Consider the following 17,439-nt stretch of genomic DNA (forward strand, 5'->3'; position numbering starts at 1 on the left):
ATGTCCGATAATATCGGTCTGCCGATATTATCGGCCGATAAATGCTTTCAAATGTAAAATATAGGAATATGGAATAAAGGAATATGGTCATAGTTTTCAGGGCCATGCAAGCATTCATAAAAGCATATAAATGTTATTTGGTTAAAGTTTTCAATTTCTTTTGCAACATCTTTATTCGTGTTTTCTTCCTGGTTCTTTGTCAGGTTCTACGAGTCCGATGTTTGTGAGATTACCCTGCGGAGGCATTGGGGTAAGTCTGCTTTTCTGTGCATTTCCTAAGATGCACTACATAGCAGAGGTGTGGACTCGAGTCACATGACTTGGACTCGAGTCAGACTCGAGTCATGAATATGATGACTTTAGACTCGACTTGACAAAATGTAAAAAGACTTGCAACTCGACTTAGACTTTAACATCAATGACTTGTGACTTCACTTGGACTTGAGCCTTTTGAATTGACATGACTTGACATGACTTGCTACTTTCCCCAAAACCCAAAGATGAAAAAGTTATTCGGGAGCGCTCCGTATTTTTCATTGTGTACTTGTCTATCAGCGTTGCGTGTGTCAGCTGGTGTGGTCTCAGTACAACAGCCAATCAAATTAGATCTACTTTGTTTTCATCACACAGCATTCATCCAATCAAATTGCAGGACAACCAACGAAGAAGACATGTCCAAACCACACGCCAGTGAACAAAAAATGATACCTAAAATAATTTCGTTTGGGTATAAAAATTACGAGGTGGTCAACACAAAACGGTTTGCAGCATGCAACACATGCGGTTCGAAAATTACTGATGGAGAGGCAACAACTTCCAACTTCGTCCGGCATTTGAAGTTGCACAAAGAACGGTAAGTTTTGAATGTAAGATAATGTTTATTGGCTAAGTAACGTGACTTTTATTTGCTGTGTAGTTAAATCAGTGAGGCTGTAAACTCACTGCTAACGTTATAACGTTATTGCAAACACGGGAATCTGTTGCAGTTCACTACCTTATTCATACTTTTTGTTCAGTGATTTTTTTTAAGCAGGGTTACGTTAGTCAATATATCACACGTAACGTTAGACGGCGGTCAGCAGCACCGCGTATTTTAGCCACCTAAAAAAAGACAAAAATAGTAAAATAAAGGTCAGTTAAAATGTATACTATATTATGAATATGTGTACCGTTTTAGCTAGCTTTCTGACATACTGTTGGTTGTTTACCTCAGTGGTCCCCAACCACCGGGCCGCGGCCCGGTACTGGTCCGTGGATCGATTGGTATCGGGCTGCACAAGAAATAATTTTTTCTTTTTCTTTTTTTAATTAAATCAACATAAAAAACACAAGATACACTTACAAGTAGTGCACCAACCCAAAACAACTCTCTCCCCCCTTTTGTTCTGGGCATTGAACATGAAGACTCTTCCTTCACTGTTCCGAGTGGCCATGAGAGTCTTGGCAGTGCCTGCCTCCAGTGCTCCAGTGGAGCGAGTTTTCAGCCATGGTGGCATCATACTACGCCCCCATCGTGCACAAATGACTGACAGACTCTTGGCTAATTTGGTCTTTTGCAAATGCAATGCAGCATAGGGCCCTGACATATAAAAAGTACAACTTTTTTTTATGTTCACGTATATGTCATGTTTTTTCAATGTTAACACTTTTGTACAAATAAGTACATTTGCACTTTATTTTTCAATGTGTTTGTTCTGTAAAGGAATGAGTTAATGTTTAAAATGACTGGTTAATAGTGCTATTATAAAGTGCAATGTCAGCACAATTTTCTTTCCTGCAATTTAAAATGCACTTGTTTTAATAAATAAATACAGCATTTGAAAAGCATACACAATCTGTGTTAATATATTAGTCTGTGGTTAAAAGGACTTGAAAGGACTCGAAACTCAAAATGCAGGACTTAGGACTTGACTTGAGACTTTCCAGTCTTGACTTTGGACTTGACTCGGGGCTTGCCTGTCTTGACTCGGGACTTGACTCGGACTTGAGGGCAAAGACTTGAGACTTACTTGTGACTTGCAAAACAATGACTTGGTCCCACCTCTGCTACATAGTTAGATAGCACCGAATTATGGGCCCCCGCACATAAGAATCCTAAAGGGCCCCCTGTCACTACCTAATTGGTACCGTAAGATCGGATCGGTCTAGGCATGTGCAAAGAATACGTCACTTTCTGTCAACTACGTCATCGTTACCATGGTTTTCTTTTTTTGTCCACTTTATTATTATTATTACCAATAACGTCATAAAAAAGATTACATACAAAACTACAAAAAAAATCATGTTTTTTAAGAATACAGTATTTATTTTTAAACCATATGGATCCGTACAAAATACGTTTCACTACTTTACATCAAATACATCAATTTACAATAGTGACCATTTAAATGTCTACTTTTGGTTAAGCCGTAGGTATAGATGTAGGTTATATGCCTTGTTTAAAAAAAAATCTACATTTGAAAAATAATTTACACGATGAGAGTAACTGGTGCCCCTATGTGTCAATCATTGCAATGACATAAGAGTAAAAGTTGTTGAAATTGGAACGATAATCGTCTTTTATGCTACGTAAGCTATTCATTCTATACAAAACTTTAATAAAACACTCAAATATTACAGCACGTCTCGTCACAGAAGCTCCGTTGTAAAACTATTGCGAGTCCAGGAAGTGACGTATTATCCGCGCGTGCTTGGACCGATCGGTTCTTCCCGGACTGATCGGGTAGTGACATCCCCTATCCCACCCTAAACCCAACTTCACCGCCCCATAAACAGACTTGGTATGTTTACATGCACTAGAAAATTAATTATTGCATGGATTCGGTTGAAACCAGCTTTTTAAAACACATGTAAAAATATAGGATTAACATATCTACAGCAACTGTAAATTATGGACTATAAACCGCTACTTTTTTTTCACGCTTTGGACCCTGCGGCTTATAAAACAGTGCAGCTAATTTATGGACTTCTCTTCGCTACATGCCATAATGTTTTATGTTGAATAGTTTTCATTAAACTCAAGCAGAAAAACTGTAATGGTGTGTTATTGTTTGTGCTATGGCGCCATCTTTTGGACGATTTTGCTCTCTGTAGGTGAAAATGCACTGCCTGTTTAATGCACTTCCTGTTTTAATGCCTTAAACCGGAAGTAAAACTGTCCATAGCATTTCTGTTCAAAATTATTCATTCATCACTCCAAACAATTCATACAGACTATACCATATGTGACGTCTCTAGGAGTATATCCATGCATATTTGTACGTGCAGTCGTAATAAAATGGAACTTGCATTGTTAGCATTAGCTAATATGCTAACACGTCTATGAGTGTCTGTGTTAGCATCATTAACTTACAATGGCATTATTTTTGTATTGTTTCAGTTTCACAAATTCCTCGGTAAATTCCCCAAAACAGTGGGGTTATTGAGTCTGTTTAGCTGATTGGAGAGCTAGCTTCCGCAGCTAGTGGGTACATGACCATGACTTTTGTTTTGTTTAATCGGCCGTTTTACTGCCGTGTTACAGGCACTGTTTAGAAACAAGTAAGGTATAAACATTTACAAAATCATTTACACTAATTTTGCAACGTACATATCTGCGGCTTATAGTCCGGTGCGGCTATTATATGAAAAAATATATTATTCTTCAAAAATTTTGTGGTTGCGGTTTGTATACCGATGCGGTCTATAATCCGGAAAATACATTAGATAAAGCCTCAAAATTATTTGATTTTGTTTAATTTTTTTTTTTTTTTTTACAAAAAAGTGCAGACAAAGTGACCAGAATATGAATTTAAATAATTCCATGACCAACAATTATTCACTTAAATATGATTATAAATCAGTGTAAAGTAGAGATTAGCTGGTACACATACTGTAGGAGTATCAAATATGTCGTTATTTTTATGATTATATTATTATCAATACATTTTCATGAGGTTAGGTCTCCCTTTTTCTTCGAAACTTAGTGATGGTTCTGTTTGTAACTTTATTGGAGGGTCTTTGAATGCACCACAGTTGTGGGCTATGAGATGCAAAATCGAAACTTGTACAGCCAAGAGATTTATTATATTTTTTTCCTTATTTCTATCACCTCACCCTGGTTCCAAAAAAAAAAAAGTGAGCTTTAGTAATGTTTGAAGTTAGGTTTCCGCTATCCAAGTGGAATGAACCATTTTGTATTGTGGATATAAGGTGTAGGTACATTTGGGGAATTTTGTACATTTTGTGTGTTTTTCTTATTTTGTTTTTGTTTTGACTGTGCCTATATTTGACACATTTTAAATTGTATTCTATATTATGTCCATTGCTTCTTACATTTGACTGAATTTTACTTAAGTTCTTGCTATTTTGGCCTTATTTCTTATGCTGTTTTTGCAACAATACACCGAGACAAACTATTTGAATGTGTAAATGCACTAAAATGATTCTGATTCTGAAGTAGTTTTAAATCAGGGGTGTCAAACTCATTTTTAAATCATGGCATTAAAACTAAAAAATAAAGACAACTTCAAATTGTTTTCTTTGTCTTACTTTGGCCAAAAGTAAAACAAAAACATTCTGAAAATATTACAATAAAAATATAGAAAAAAATACCAGCAGCGGTAAAGTTTAGATCCATGAAGGAAAGAAAAAAGTGAATAAATGTTTATAACTGAATACATTTATATGTGCATAAAAAACATTTTATTTTTTAAATGAATGAATGTTTATGACAACCATTTTCCAAAACACAATATAGAATGTGAGATATAACAGGATAATGCATACATTTATCATTTGTTTTCAAAACGTTTATGAAAAAGTGACCCCATTTTTATGACTTGATGGGGTCCCTGGGAAAATTCCTAGCGCCAACACTGATGGAGTATTGGTGCCTGCAAAACAGCAGCAGGCGGCTGTGGCCTGCGGGCCGGTTTTTAATACTAATAAAATATCATCCCTGGGGCCATAGATAAGTCATGTAGCCCGCGGGCCTAGACTTTGACACCACTGATCTACAAAGATACAAATAATTGCTATTGCGACATCCAGTGGACACATCTAGAACAGCTGATTCTTTCATTCAAAAATTACAGGTTAATGTTTATCAGAATCAGAATCAGAAGAGTTTTTATTGCCATTGTTTGAGAACAGGTTCACAAACTAGGTATTTTATTTGGCGCAATCGTGCAACGTAAAATAATACTTTAAAATGTAATATCGGAAGTTATCGGTATCGGTTTCAAGAAGTACAATTAATTACTTTTTAAAATGCCGCTGTACGGAGCGATACATATCCGGTAAAACACGCACGAGTATACTCTGGACTGAAGCTGTGTGCCTTCATTGTTTTTGTAGCTGTTGTTTTGAGGCATGTTTAAAAATAAAATAAAATAATGCACTATGTGAAAGTCAAAGTATAGTACTTCCCATATTTGTAGTGGCTCTCAGGATTATCTCAGGGATAGCATGTCCCAAATTCCAAGCTGCTGTTTTGAGGCATGTTAAAAAAATAATGCACTTTGTGAATTCAATAATAAATATGGCAGTGCCATGTTGGCACTTTTTTCCATAACTTGAGTTGAAGTTGTTCTCTTATTTTGGTAAACCTTGTTTTAGATTGATTGATTGAAACTTTTATGAGTAGATTGCACAGTACAGTACATATTCCGTACAATTGACCACTAAATGGTAACACCCGGATAAGTTTTTCAACGTTAATCAATTCATGGTAAAGTTACATTGTTTAATCACAACAAAATTAGGCATAATAATGTGTTAATTCCACGACTGTATATATCGGTATCGGTTGATATCGGAATCGGTAATTAAGAGTTGGACAATATCGGAAATCGGCAAAAAAGCCATTATCGGACATAGAATAACATGAGCTGTAACTGAGCTATCAGATCTTGTTATTGTTCATGTGCCTGATGGCCGAGGGGGAAAAAACTGTTCAGGTGGCGGGTGGTGTGGGTCGGGATGGACCTGAGGGAGAGAGGGGAGAATAGTTTTTGTCCAGGATGAGAAGGGTCAGCTCCCCGCGGGCCGGATAAAACCTGTTTGCGGGCCTGATCCGGCCCTCGGGCCGTATGTTTGACACCCCTGTTTTAGATAATCCTAAATTGATTCAAGCAATATTATTATTGATATATATATATATATATATATATATATATATATATTTATTAACTCTCATGTAATTTAAAAGGCAGAAAAATACACACACACACACACACACACACTCCCACGCCGCTGATGAGGTGTGTTTCTTTGTCAGGCATTGCCAGTCAACTAGTCACACTAAAACTATGTTTTGACAACATCGGATTAACCGATCAAATACACAACGTCTCTGTTGGACAATCATATTTCTGTTAACAAATAAACTGAGTTGCTGCACTAGACGCCTACTCACTCAGCGTCCCCTGCCTGAATAATAACTCTTCTATTTGCTCTTGTTCCAGCAAACAGACACAATCTTACCACACTCGCACGCACACAAACGCCGCCCCTCAAGCACCAGAGGCAACAAAAGCTGTTGCTTGCCTTTCCGCTGTATTTGTAATTGTAACCAGATGTTTTCTGCATACGAGATGTGTGTGTGTGTGTGTGTGTGTGTGTGTGTGTGCATGTGTGTGTTTACATTAACATTGTTATTTGTATGTCTTATGGATGTATTATGCTAGCGATGATTTAATTGCTTAAAGTATTTTCTATGTGATGGATTCTGCTCGAATGTTTGTCTTTGAGTGTGTGTGCATGTGTGTGTGCATGTGTGTGTGTGTGTGTTCTTGTATTTCTACCCTCAAGGAAAAGTACCGTCCATATGAGGACCGGTGAACAAGTTAGGACGCGAAATCATGGTCCCGATACAGAAAAACCATTGCATCCAATAGAGAGCCAAATACTAGAGTCCGTGAACATTGCTCCAAAGTCGGGAGTTTTTTTGTTGCTTTAACGTGCATACAAAAGTCAACAATCGACAGGTGCAAAGGCAGCAATATATGATAAAACAAGACGGCAGCTAAAGAAATACTTCCCTTTTCATCCACAAAAAAACCCACCAGGTGAACAGCTGATTTTACGACTTCCGGTGCTGATGTAAGACAACCCGATCATAGGATGAACAAATACACGGTACTAAGACTATATTGGCCATTAATAGTTGGCTTCTAGAGCTGTGTTTCCCAAAGTAAGGCACAGGGGCCATCAGTGGTCCGTGACTCGTTTTTCATCGGACTTAAGTACATTACAAAAAAACAAAAAATAGAGAATGTCTCATTTACACCTCTTGTGGTAAAACCTATCAAAATTAGGGTGGTCCCAAAAAGGAGGGATTTTTCAAATTGACTGTGTGTCGCTTTTAAAAGTGCTCCCCCTCTGGTCAACATATGAAATAACAAGTGTGTGTAAAAATTTGAAGTGCTCCCCCTCTGGCCAACATATGTAACACGAAGTGTGTGTAAGAAATTGAAATGCGGCCCCTTTGGCCAAAATGTAAAATATATAAAAAAAGTATGTATATAGAGACATACTGTCATAACTTGAAGTAATTAATGAAGATTAAAAACCAATTCCAAACAAACAAAAAGAAAAATTAACTAAAAGCAGTCTTTTTCTCACAATGTGTCGACTTTTTTCCTATAAAATTGGGAACATTTTTTTCTGTTTCGGTAATATTGCAATTATTTCTGGTAAAATTATTATTTTTTTATGTAAAAGTATTACTTTTTAATGTAAAATGGTGACATTTGTCATGAGAACCTGTTTTTATGTTTTTATTTACTCTATTTTATTTTTTTATTTTTTTATCGTGTTCTGTTTGTGTTGTGTTGTGTTTGCTTGGTACTCGTATTATCTTTTAACCTGCCCATTGTACAGCACTTTGGCTAAATTTTAAATGTGCTTTATAAATAAAGTTGATTTGATTTGATTTAAAATTCAGAAATGTATCACAATATTGCCAATTGTTTTGTAGTTCTCGTAAAATAGTGACTTTTTTGAGTAAAATTATAACTTTTGTCATAATTTTGCCATTGAAAATTCCGATTATTATTATAATATTGCCAACATTTTTAAAGTTTTCTTATAAAATTGCGACTCCTTTCATATAATTGGCAACATTTTAAGATTTTCTCGTAAAATTGTGACTCTTTTTGAGTAAAATGCCAACTTTTATAAATAAATGATAAATGGGTTATACTTGTATAGCGCTTTTCTACCTTCAAGGTACTCAAAGCGCTTTGACAGTATTACCACATTCACCCATTCACACACACATTCACACACTGATGGCGGGAGCTGCCATGCAAGGCGCTAACCAGCAGCCATCAGGAGCAAGGGGTGAAGTGTCTTGCCCAAGGACACAACGGACGTGACTAGGATGGTAGAAGGTGGGGATTGAACCCCAGTAACCAGCAACACTCCGATTGCTGGCACGGCCACTCTACCAACTTCGCCACGCCGTCCCTATCCTATTAGTGCACAAATTTACAGTTTTTATTGTAAAATTTTGACTTGCGTTAAGTAAAATTACAAAGTTTTTTTTGTGAAAATGTGACCTTTTTCTTGTGAAATTCCAACTCATTTTTCACAACAAGCTTTTTCACAACAAGCTTTTTTATATTTTTTATATGTATATATTATTAATGTTGTAAATACAAATTTTTATATTTATAGAAAGGGTGGTCCTAAAGAGGTAGGCATTTTTCGGAGGTCTCAAGAAGGTAGGAAATACACACATGTGTGTGTGTGTGTGTGTGTGTGTGTGTGTGTGTGTGTGTGTGTGTGTGTGTGTGTGTGTGTGTGTGTGTGTGTGTGTGTGTACACTCCCATGCACTTCCATTAACTCAGTCTTTCTTCATCGCCAACTCCTCTATAAGTCCAAGAACCTCTCTCTTGACCTCCAACCCGCCTCCTCCCTCGGGCCCTTACGGCTGCTATGGTGGGAACAAGAAGAGCCGGGGCTCAGTTCTGCTCGTTATAATGGCAAATGGGGCTAAATTGTTGTTTTCCTGTCATACCATGCATACAAAATGCACGCGCTGGCCTACAGAGGAAGGGGCTGAAATTAGGCTGTCAGCCCGTGGAAAACCATCATTCCATCATACAACACACTCCCACATTTTTGTTCTACCTGGTACACACATACACATCCGTTCTCCTGCCTCGTATAAATAACACTGTAAATATTCTATTCTCATGCTGCTGGAGCTTGACAACCATCGACTAATTTGTACAATTTAAATATTCGCTATGTCGCAATGTGAGCAAGAAATATGAAAAGCAAAATAATACAAATTAACCTTCTTCTGTTACTGTACGTTCAGGAGGAGCATATTTTGTGAGTCCTTGTTTAACTTCATAGTTTGCATTGTTTATAGCCTTAACTAGAGATGTCCGATAATATCAGACTGGCCGATAAATGCTTTAAAATGTAATATCGGAAATGATCAGTATCGGTTTCAAAATTATCGGTATCGATTTCAAAAAGTAAAATGTATGACTTTTTAAAACGCCGCTGTGTACACGGACGTAGGGAGAAGTACAGAGAGCCAATAAACCTTAAAGGCACTGCCTTTTGCGTGCCGGCACAATCACATAATATCTACAGCTTTTCACACACACAAGTGAATGCAACACATACTTGGTCAATAGCCATACAGGTCACACTGAGGGTGGCCGTATAAACAACTTTAACACTGTAACTAATATGCGCCACACTGTGAACCCACACCAAACAAGAATGACAAACACATTTCGGGAGAACATCCGCACCGTAACACAACAGAACAAATACCCAGAACCCCTTGCAGCACTAACTCTTCCCTTCCGCTACAATACACACCCCCCGCCATCCCCTACCCCTCCCACCTCAACCTCCTCATGCTCTCTCAGGGAGAGCATGTCCCAAATTCCAAGCTGCTGTTTTAAGGCATGTTGAAAAAAATAATGCACTTTGTGACTTCAATAATAAATATGGCAGTGCCATGTTGGCATTTTTTTCCATAACTTGATTTATTTTGGAAAACCTTGTTACATTGTTTAATGCATCCAGCGGGGCATCACAACGAAATTAGGCATAATGTGTTAATTCCACGACTGTATATATCGGTATCGGTTGATATCGGAATCGGTAATTAAGAGTTGGACAATATCGGATATCGGCAAAAAAGCCATTATGGGACATCTCTAGCCTTAACAGAAACAATTAATCATAATATTTTAATTAACAAATTAGAACGGTATGGCATCTGAGGGTTGGTCTTAAATCAGGAGCTACTAGTGTTGTCTTGATACCAAAATTATTTCAATACTTTTCGGTACTTTTCTAAATAAAGGGAACACAGAAAATGGCATTTTTGGCTTTATTTCGACAAAAAATCTTACGGTACATTAAACATATGTTTATTATTGCCAGTTTGTCCTTCAATAAAACAGTAAACATACAAGACAACTTGTCTTTTTTTAGTAAGTAAAGAAACAAAGGCTCCTAATTTAGCTGCTGACATATGCAGTAACATATTGTGTCATTTTCCCTTCTATTATTTTGTCAACATTATTAAGGACAAGTGGTAAAAAATGGATAATTAATCTACTTGTTCATTTACTGCTTACTTTCTCTTTTAACATGTTCAATATACACTTCTGTTAAAATGTAATAATCACTTATTCTTCTGTTGTTTGGATGCTTTACATTAGTTTTGGCTGATACCACACATTTGGGTATCAATCCGATACCAAGTCGTTACAGGATTGGTCATATTCCAAGTCCTCATGTGTCCAGGGACATATTTCCTGAGTTTATAAACATAATATACTTTTTTTTTTTAAACGAAAGAAGATGTTGTGATGCCAAAAAAATATTGATGTAATCATAGTAGTATCGACTAGATACGCTCCTGTACTTGGTATCATTACAGTGGATGTCAGGTGTAGATCCACCAATGGCGTTTGTTTACATTTTGACGGCGGTGAGCTACGGTGTGTAGTGAAGCATGTTTAGCTATTCCTCGTCCTGCAGGGATGATACTTGTAAGAAACTTACTTTATTTGTCACCATGGAGAGCTCTGTATCCATATTGGTTCTCTTCGAGTATTCTATTTTTGTTAGTGAAACTCTCTAATCTGTTATTGAACAGTTTTTCAATGATTTAAAAAAATGTTGGAAGTAAAGAAACAGGTCTATAATTTGTCTCCAGTCTTTTAAATTGGTGCAATTTTAGCTGTTTTCATTTTGTTTGAGCAACTTGAGCAACCTTTTGAAGCATTCGCAGCAACTGGGGTGATTCCGACTCCCAGCATGCTTTTCGGAATAGTTGCTCAAAGTACACATTGTTTATTATCCTCCACTATTTTTAATAGCTGCGTTTTTGTGTGATGGTTATAGGGTATTTTGTTTTTATGCCACGGTGAGTCAGAATGTTGAGTAATGACCCCCTGCTGGTTCCAATCTGTTGTTAAGATCACCATGAGTACCTTTATGGCTACTGTTAGACCAGGGGTTGGCAACCCAAAATGTTGAAAGAGCCATATTGAACCAAATATACAAAAACAAATCTGTCTGGAGCCGCAAAAAAATAAAAGCCATATTACATACAGATAGTGTGTCATGAGATATAAATTGAATTAAGAGGACTTAAAGGAAACTAAATGAGCTCAAATATAGCTACAAATGAGGCATAATGATGCAATATGTACATATAGCTAGCCTAAATAGCATGTTAGCATTGATTAGCTTGCAGTCATGCAGTGACCAAATATGTCTGATTAGCACTCCACACAAGTCAATAACATCAACAAAACTCACCTTTGTGGATTCATCCACAGCGTTAATAGTTTGGTGGACAAAATGAGACAGAAAAAGAAGTGGCATAAAACACGTCCTAGAAAGTCGGAGAAAGTTATATATGTAAACAAACTACGGTGAGTTCACGGACCGCCAAAATGAATAGGACAAAACGGCGCTCGCCAAATACTGGAATCAGGGAAGCATGTTTAATATAAACAGTGTGCTTTATAACAATTAGGAAGGTTTGTGTCATGTTTGTCCTCCTACAGAAACCATATAAAAAAAAAGAATTCCCCTCAACTTTTCATACATTTTTGAAAAAGCTCCAGAGAGCCACTAGGGCGGCGCTATGCGGCTCTAGAGCCGCGGGTTGCCGACCCCTGTGTTAGACCAATCAAAGAGCAACTTCCTGTCTGTCACCACCTCCTTTGGCACTCAAGAGTGGGAAACAATCGTAGATGTAATCTTTTTTTGGAGTTTGCCTATAATTAACAATCCCTAAGGAAGAAAAGAGCATTTTTGTTTCTTATTCATTCTAAATCATAAAACATGGCCAGTAGGAGGTGGCTAACAATGCAGCTAATGGAAGTACACTATTCCGCTCATAAAGCCCATCCAAAAACCACCAACAACTCCATTTACACCTCGTAACCTGAATATCCACAAAGTATTAGCACTTTTAGCACAGTAAACATTTTTTAGCGTCATCGTGATTACAGAGAGCTAACTACCTTATGCTGCTATATTGACATCATCAGCCGGTGTGCCGCTGCATCGCCTCTTAGCTGGTGAAAGTCAATTCTAGATTATAAATCATGACTCTCACCTGGATAGTACAAACCCCGTTTCCATATGAGTTGGGAAATTGTGTTAGATGTAAATATAAACGGAATACAATGATTTGCAAATAATTTTCAACCCATATTCAGTTGAATATGCTACAAAGACAACATATTTGATGCTCAAACTGATAAACATTTTTTTTTTTTTGCAAATAATCATTAACTTTAGAATTTGATGCCAGCAACACGTGACAAAGAAGTTGGGAAAGGTGGCAATAAATACTGATAAAGTTGAGGAATGCTCATCAAACACTTATTTGGAACATCCCACTGGTGAACAGGCACATTGGGAACAGGTGGGTGCCATGATTGGGTATAAAAGTAGATTCTATGAAATGCTTAGTCATTCAAAAACAAGGATGGGGCGAGGGTCACCACTTTGTCAACAAATGCGTGAGCAAATTGTTGAACAGTTTAAGAAAAACCTTTCTCAACCAGCTATTGCAAGGAATTTAGGGATTTCACCATCTACGGTTTGCAATATCATCAAAGGGTTCAGAGAATCTGGAGAAATCACTGCACGTAAGCAGCTAAGCCCGTGACCTTCGATCCCTCAGGCTGTACTGCATCAACAAGCGACATCAGTGTGTAAAGGATATCACCACATGGGCTCAGGAACACTTCAGAAACCCACTGTCAGTAACTACAGTTGGCCGCTACATCTGTAAGTGCAAGTTAAAACTCTCCTATGCAAGACGAAAACCGTTTATCAACAACACCCAGAAACGCAGTCGGCTTCGCTGGTCCTGAGCTCATCTAAGATGGACTGATACAAAGTGGAAAAGTGTTCTGTGGTCTGAAGAGTCCACATTTCAAATTGTTTTTGGAAACTGTGGACGTCGTGTCCTCTGGACGAAAGAGGAAAATAACCATCCGGATTGTTATAAGCGCAAAGTTGAAAAGCCAGCATCTGTGATGGTATGGGGGTGTATTAGTGCCCAAGACATGGGTAACTTACACATCTGTGAAGGCACAATTAAGGCTGAAAGGTACATACAGGTTTTGGAGCAACATATGTTGCCATCCAAGCAACGTTACCATGGACGCCCCTGCTTATTTCAGCAAGACAATGCCAAGCCATGTGTTACATCAACGTGGCTTCAGAGTAAAAGAGTGCGTGTACTAGACTGGCCTGCCTGTAGTCCAGACCTGTCTCCCATTGAAAATGTGTGGTGCATTATGAAGCCTAAATTACCACAACGGAGACCCCGGACTGTTGAACAACTTAAGCTGTACATCAAGCAAGAATGGGAAATAATTCAACCTGAGAAGCTTAAAAAAATGGGTCTCCTCAGTTCCCAAACGTTTACTGAGTGTTGTTAAAAGGAAAGGCCATGTAACATGGTGGTGAACATGCCCTTTCCCAACCACTTTGGCACGTGTTGCAGCCATGAAATTCTAAGTGAATTATTATTTGCAAAAAAAAAATAAAGTTTATGAGTTTGAACATCAAATATCTTGTCTTTGTAGTGCATTCAACTGAATATGGGTTGGAAAGGATTTGCAAATCATTGTATTCCGTTTATATTTACATCTAACACAATTTTCCCAACTCATATGGAAACGGGGTTTGTATATTAGGGCTGCAACAACAAATTGATTACATCGATTACATCGATTAAAATCGATTATAAAAATAGTTGGCGATTAATTTAGTCATTGATTCGTTGGATCTATGCTATGCGCATGCGCAGAGGCAATTTTTAATTTTTTTTTTTTTTTTAATTTATTTTATTTTTTAATTTTTTTTTTTTTGTAAACCTTTATTTATAAACTGCAACATGTACAAACAGCTGAGAAACAATAATCAAAATAAGTATGGTGCCAGTATGCTGTTTTTTTTTTCAATAAAATACTGGAAAGGATAGAAATGTAGTTTGTCTCTTTTATCCGATTATTAATCGATTAATCAAAGTAATAAGCGACAGATTAATCGATTATCAAATTAATCGTTAGTTGCAGCCCTAATATATATATATTTATTTATATAACCAAGGATGTTGTTGTTGCTTGTGCAGCCCTTTGAGACACTTGTGATTTAGGGCTATATAAATAAACATTGATTTTATTGTAGAATCTACGGTTGTTGTTTTTACGTTTTATTACTGCATATGGAAAAACGGTACCACATTTTAATTTTTTGATAAAAAAGAAAATGCCGCTACGTTGCCTGAATTAAAAACAGTGGTACTGTATTCCCATTTACAGTAATATTTTGGTAAAAATAAAAACGTAAATGTCAGTTTTATATATATACAGCATACTGTATGCATATATATATATATATATATATATATATATATATATATATATATATATAACCCGACCCCTGGCCAATTTTTTATAACTCAATGCGGCCCCCGGGGCAAAAAGTTTGGGGACCCCTGAACTAGAGTATCAAAAGTATCAAATTTTCGATTTAAAGAGTGATATTATAATATAAAGGTTTGGTATCAGCAGTATCGATATTTCAGTATCGATTTGCACATCACTGATGGAGGCTTTTGGATATATTTCAGAGCGCTGTACAGGCGGATTAGAGCGACTCCCGTTGGCTCCATTGCAATGCGGCCCCCGGGTCAAAAAGTTTGGGGACCCCTGACCTAGAGTATCAACAATATCTAATTTTCAATTTGAGAAGTGATATTATATAATAAAAAATTGGTATCAGCAGTATCGATATTTCAGTATCTATTTTCATATCACTAATGGAGGCTTTTGGATATATATCCGCTGTATAGGCGGATTAGAGTGACTCCCGTTGGCTCCATTGTTAGCTGACTTTTGCTGTTACATTTCTGTACGAGTTAGATATAAAAAAGTGAAAAATATGTGTGTTCTTGTCTTGCATAAGGATTGTGAGTAATAGGCAATATTCCCTTTGAGTGCAGTTCCCCTTTAATGCATCAGGCCAGGGTCACTATAGTTGCTGCTAATAGATAAAAAGAGTCAGGTGGTTAAAATTTTGATGTAAACAATAGGTGCAGCGACTTTGGGACCCCTCATCTTACATGCATGTGCTGCTTAATATCTTCCTCTCTCCGGATTTTCCTGCCTTGACCCTTCCCGTGACTAAAGAGGAGGAATGTGGAAATGCAGAGCTATCGAATCCTTTGCTTAGTTGACTGATTGAAGGCGACAAGTGTAATCAGACTCTCTGCCAGTCGACTATCTGAAAATATGCGCCGAAAGGTCGGCCGCCTGATAGAAAAACCAGGCTGGCATGCCGCAGCCGGGCCCCGAGTTTACTTCTGGAAACCGCAACAGAACTCCGGCATCAACAACGGCACATGTGTGCGATCCAAACGCAATGACACAAAGACCTCCACGTTCTTCTTTTCCTCCGCCAGCTTCTCGTCACTGTTTATCTGCCATGCCTGGCAGAGGCTGTGTATATTATCAAGTACATCACTCCTGTATACAATCTGTCATGGTGTCGTGGTCCGCATGTGTTCTGATTGACTCAACCAGTCAAACAAGTACAGTAGAACCCGCTTACATTGTCGGGCGGCACGGCTCAGATGGTAGCGCAGCCGGCCAGTATCTTGAGGGTTCAACTATCTCTTTATTATGACAAGCTGAATTGTCCTGTATGCGCTGCTCCTCCACACACACACACACATGCAGAAATCCTTTTGGTGTCCTCACAAACGATCTGAAATCACAAAAGGCCTTAAAGTTAACAACCATATTGCTACAATGATAAAGATTTATGAAGTAAAATCCATCCATTTTCTACCGCTTGTCCCTTATCGTCCGTAAATGACTGAAGCAAGGAGGAGGCAGACAAGAGCCGTGTGTGTGAGTTTGAGTGTGTGTGTGTGTGTGCACTGCAAAAAGTCAGTGTTCGAAAACAAGAAAAAAGTTACAAAAAGTAGGGGTATTTTATTTGAACTAAGCAAAATTATCTGCCAATAGAACAAGAAAATTTGGCTTGTCAAGACTATCCAAAACAAGTCAAATTAGTTAACCTCAATGAACCCAAAAATACCTTAAAATAAGTATATTCTCACTAATAACAAGTGCACTTTTCTTGGTAGAAAAAAAAATGTAGACCTTTTTGCTCAATATGTTGAAAAATATATATGAAAAAAATAAGTAAATGCTAGTGCCATTATCTTGACATAATGCATACTTGCCAACCCTCCCGGATTGAAAAAAAATTCAGCGCCTCTCCCGAAATCCTCCCGGGACAAATTTTCTCCCGAAAATCTCCCAAAATTCAGGCGGACCTGAGTGACGTGTCAACAGCCTGTTTTCACGTCCGCTTTCCCACAATATAAACAGCGTGCCTGCCCAATCACGTTATAACTGTAGAATGATCGAGGGCGAGTTCTTGGTTTCTTATGTGGGTTTATTGTTAGGCAGTTTCATTAACGTCCTCCCAGCGCGGCAACAACACACAACAGCAGTCACGTTATCCTCTACCGTAAAGCAGTTTGTCTGCCGTAAACGGCAATGTTGTGACACTCTTAAACAGGACAATACTGCCATCTACTGTGCATGCATATGTGACAATAACACCTAGGGCTTTTAGAGAGTGCAGTGCACAACTGCGCACACAACAAGGAGACGAAGCAGAATGCATCATCAGAGAGGGTGTTCAGCATGGTTAGAAAAATAGTGACAGAGAATAGAACAAGGATGGACAATTCAACCCTTAACTCAACAATGAGTAGATGAGTGTTATGTGTGTGTATATGTGTAAATAAATGAACACTGAAATTCAAGTATTTCTCTTATTTTTATATATATATATATATATATATATATATATATAATAAAATAAATATATATATATATATATATATATAGCTACAATTC

General features: G+C 37.5%; 1 protein-coding gene across 2 annotated transcripts in view; it reads left to right on the top strand.

Moving 5' to 3' along the window:
• The window catches only part of hdac4 (histone deacetylase 4), a 193,446-nt gene that overhangs the window by 108,546 nt on the left and 67,461 nt on the right, over positions 1–17,439 (top strand). For both annotated transcript variants that reach the window (XM_061926531.1, XM_061926532.1), the window contains exon 16: positions 204–250. In XM_061926531.1, the coding sequence (XP_061782515.1) occupies positions 204–250 (47 nt within the window). The remainder of the gene's footprint in view (positions 1–203; positions 251–17,439) is intronic.

Source organism: Nerophis lumbriciformis, linkage group LG31, assembly GCF_033978685.3.
Source record: "Nerophis lumbriciformis linkage group LG31, RoL_Nlum_v2.1, whole genome shotgun sequence".
In the NCBI taxonomy this organism is placed as follows: domain Eukaryota; kingdom Metazoa; phylum Chordata; class Actinopteri; order Syngnathiformes; family Syngnathidae; genus Nerophis; species Nerophis lumbriciformis.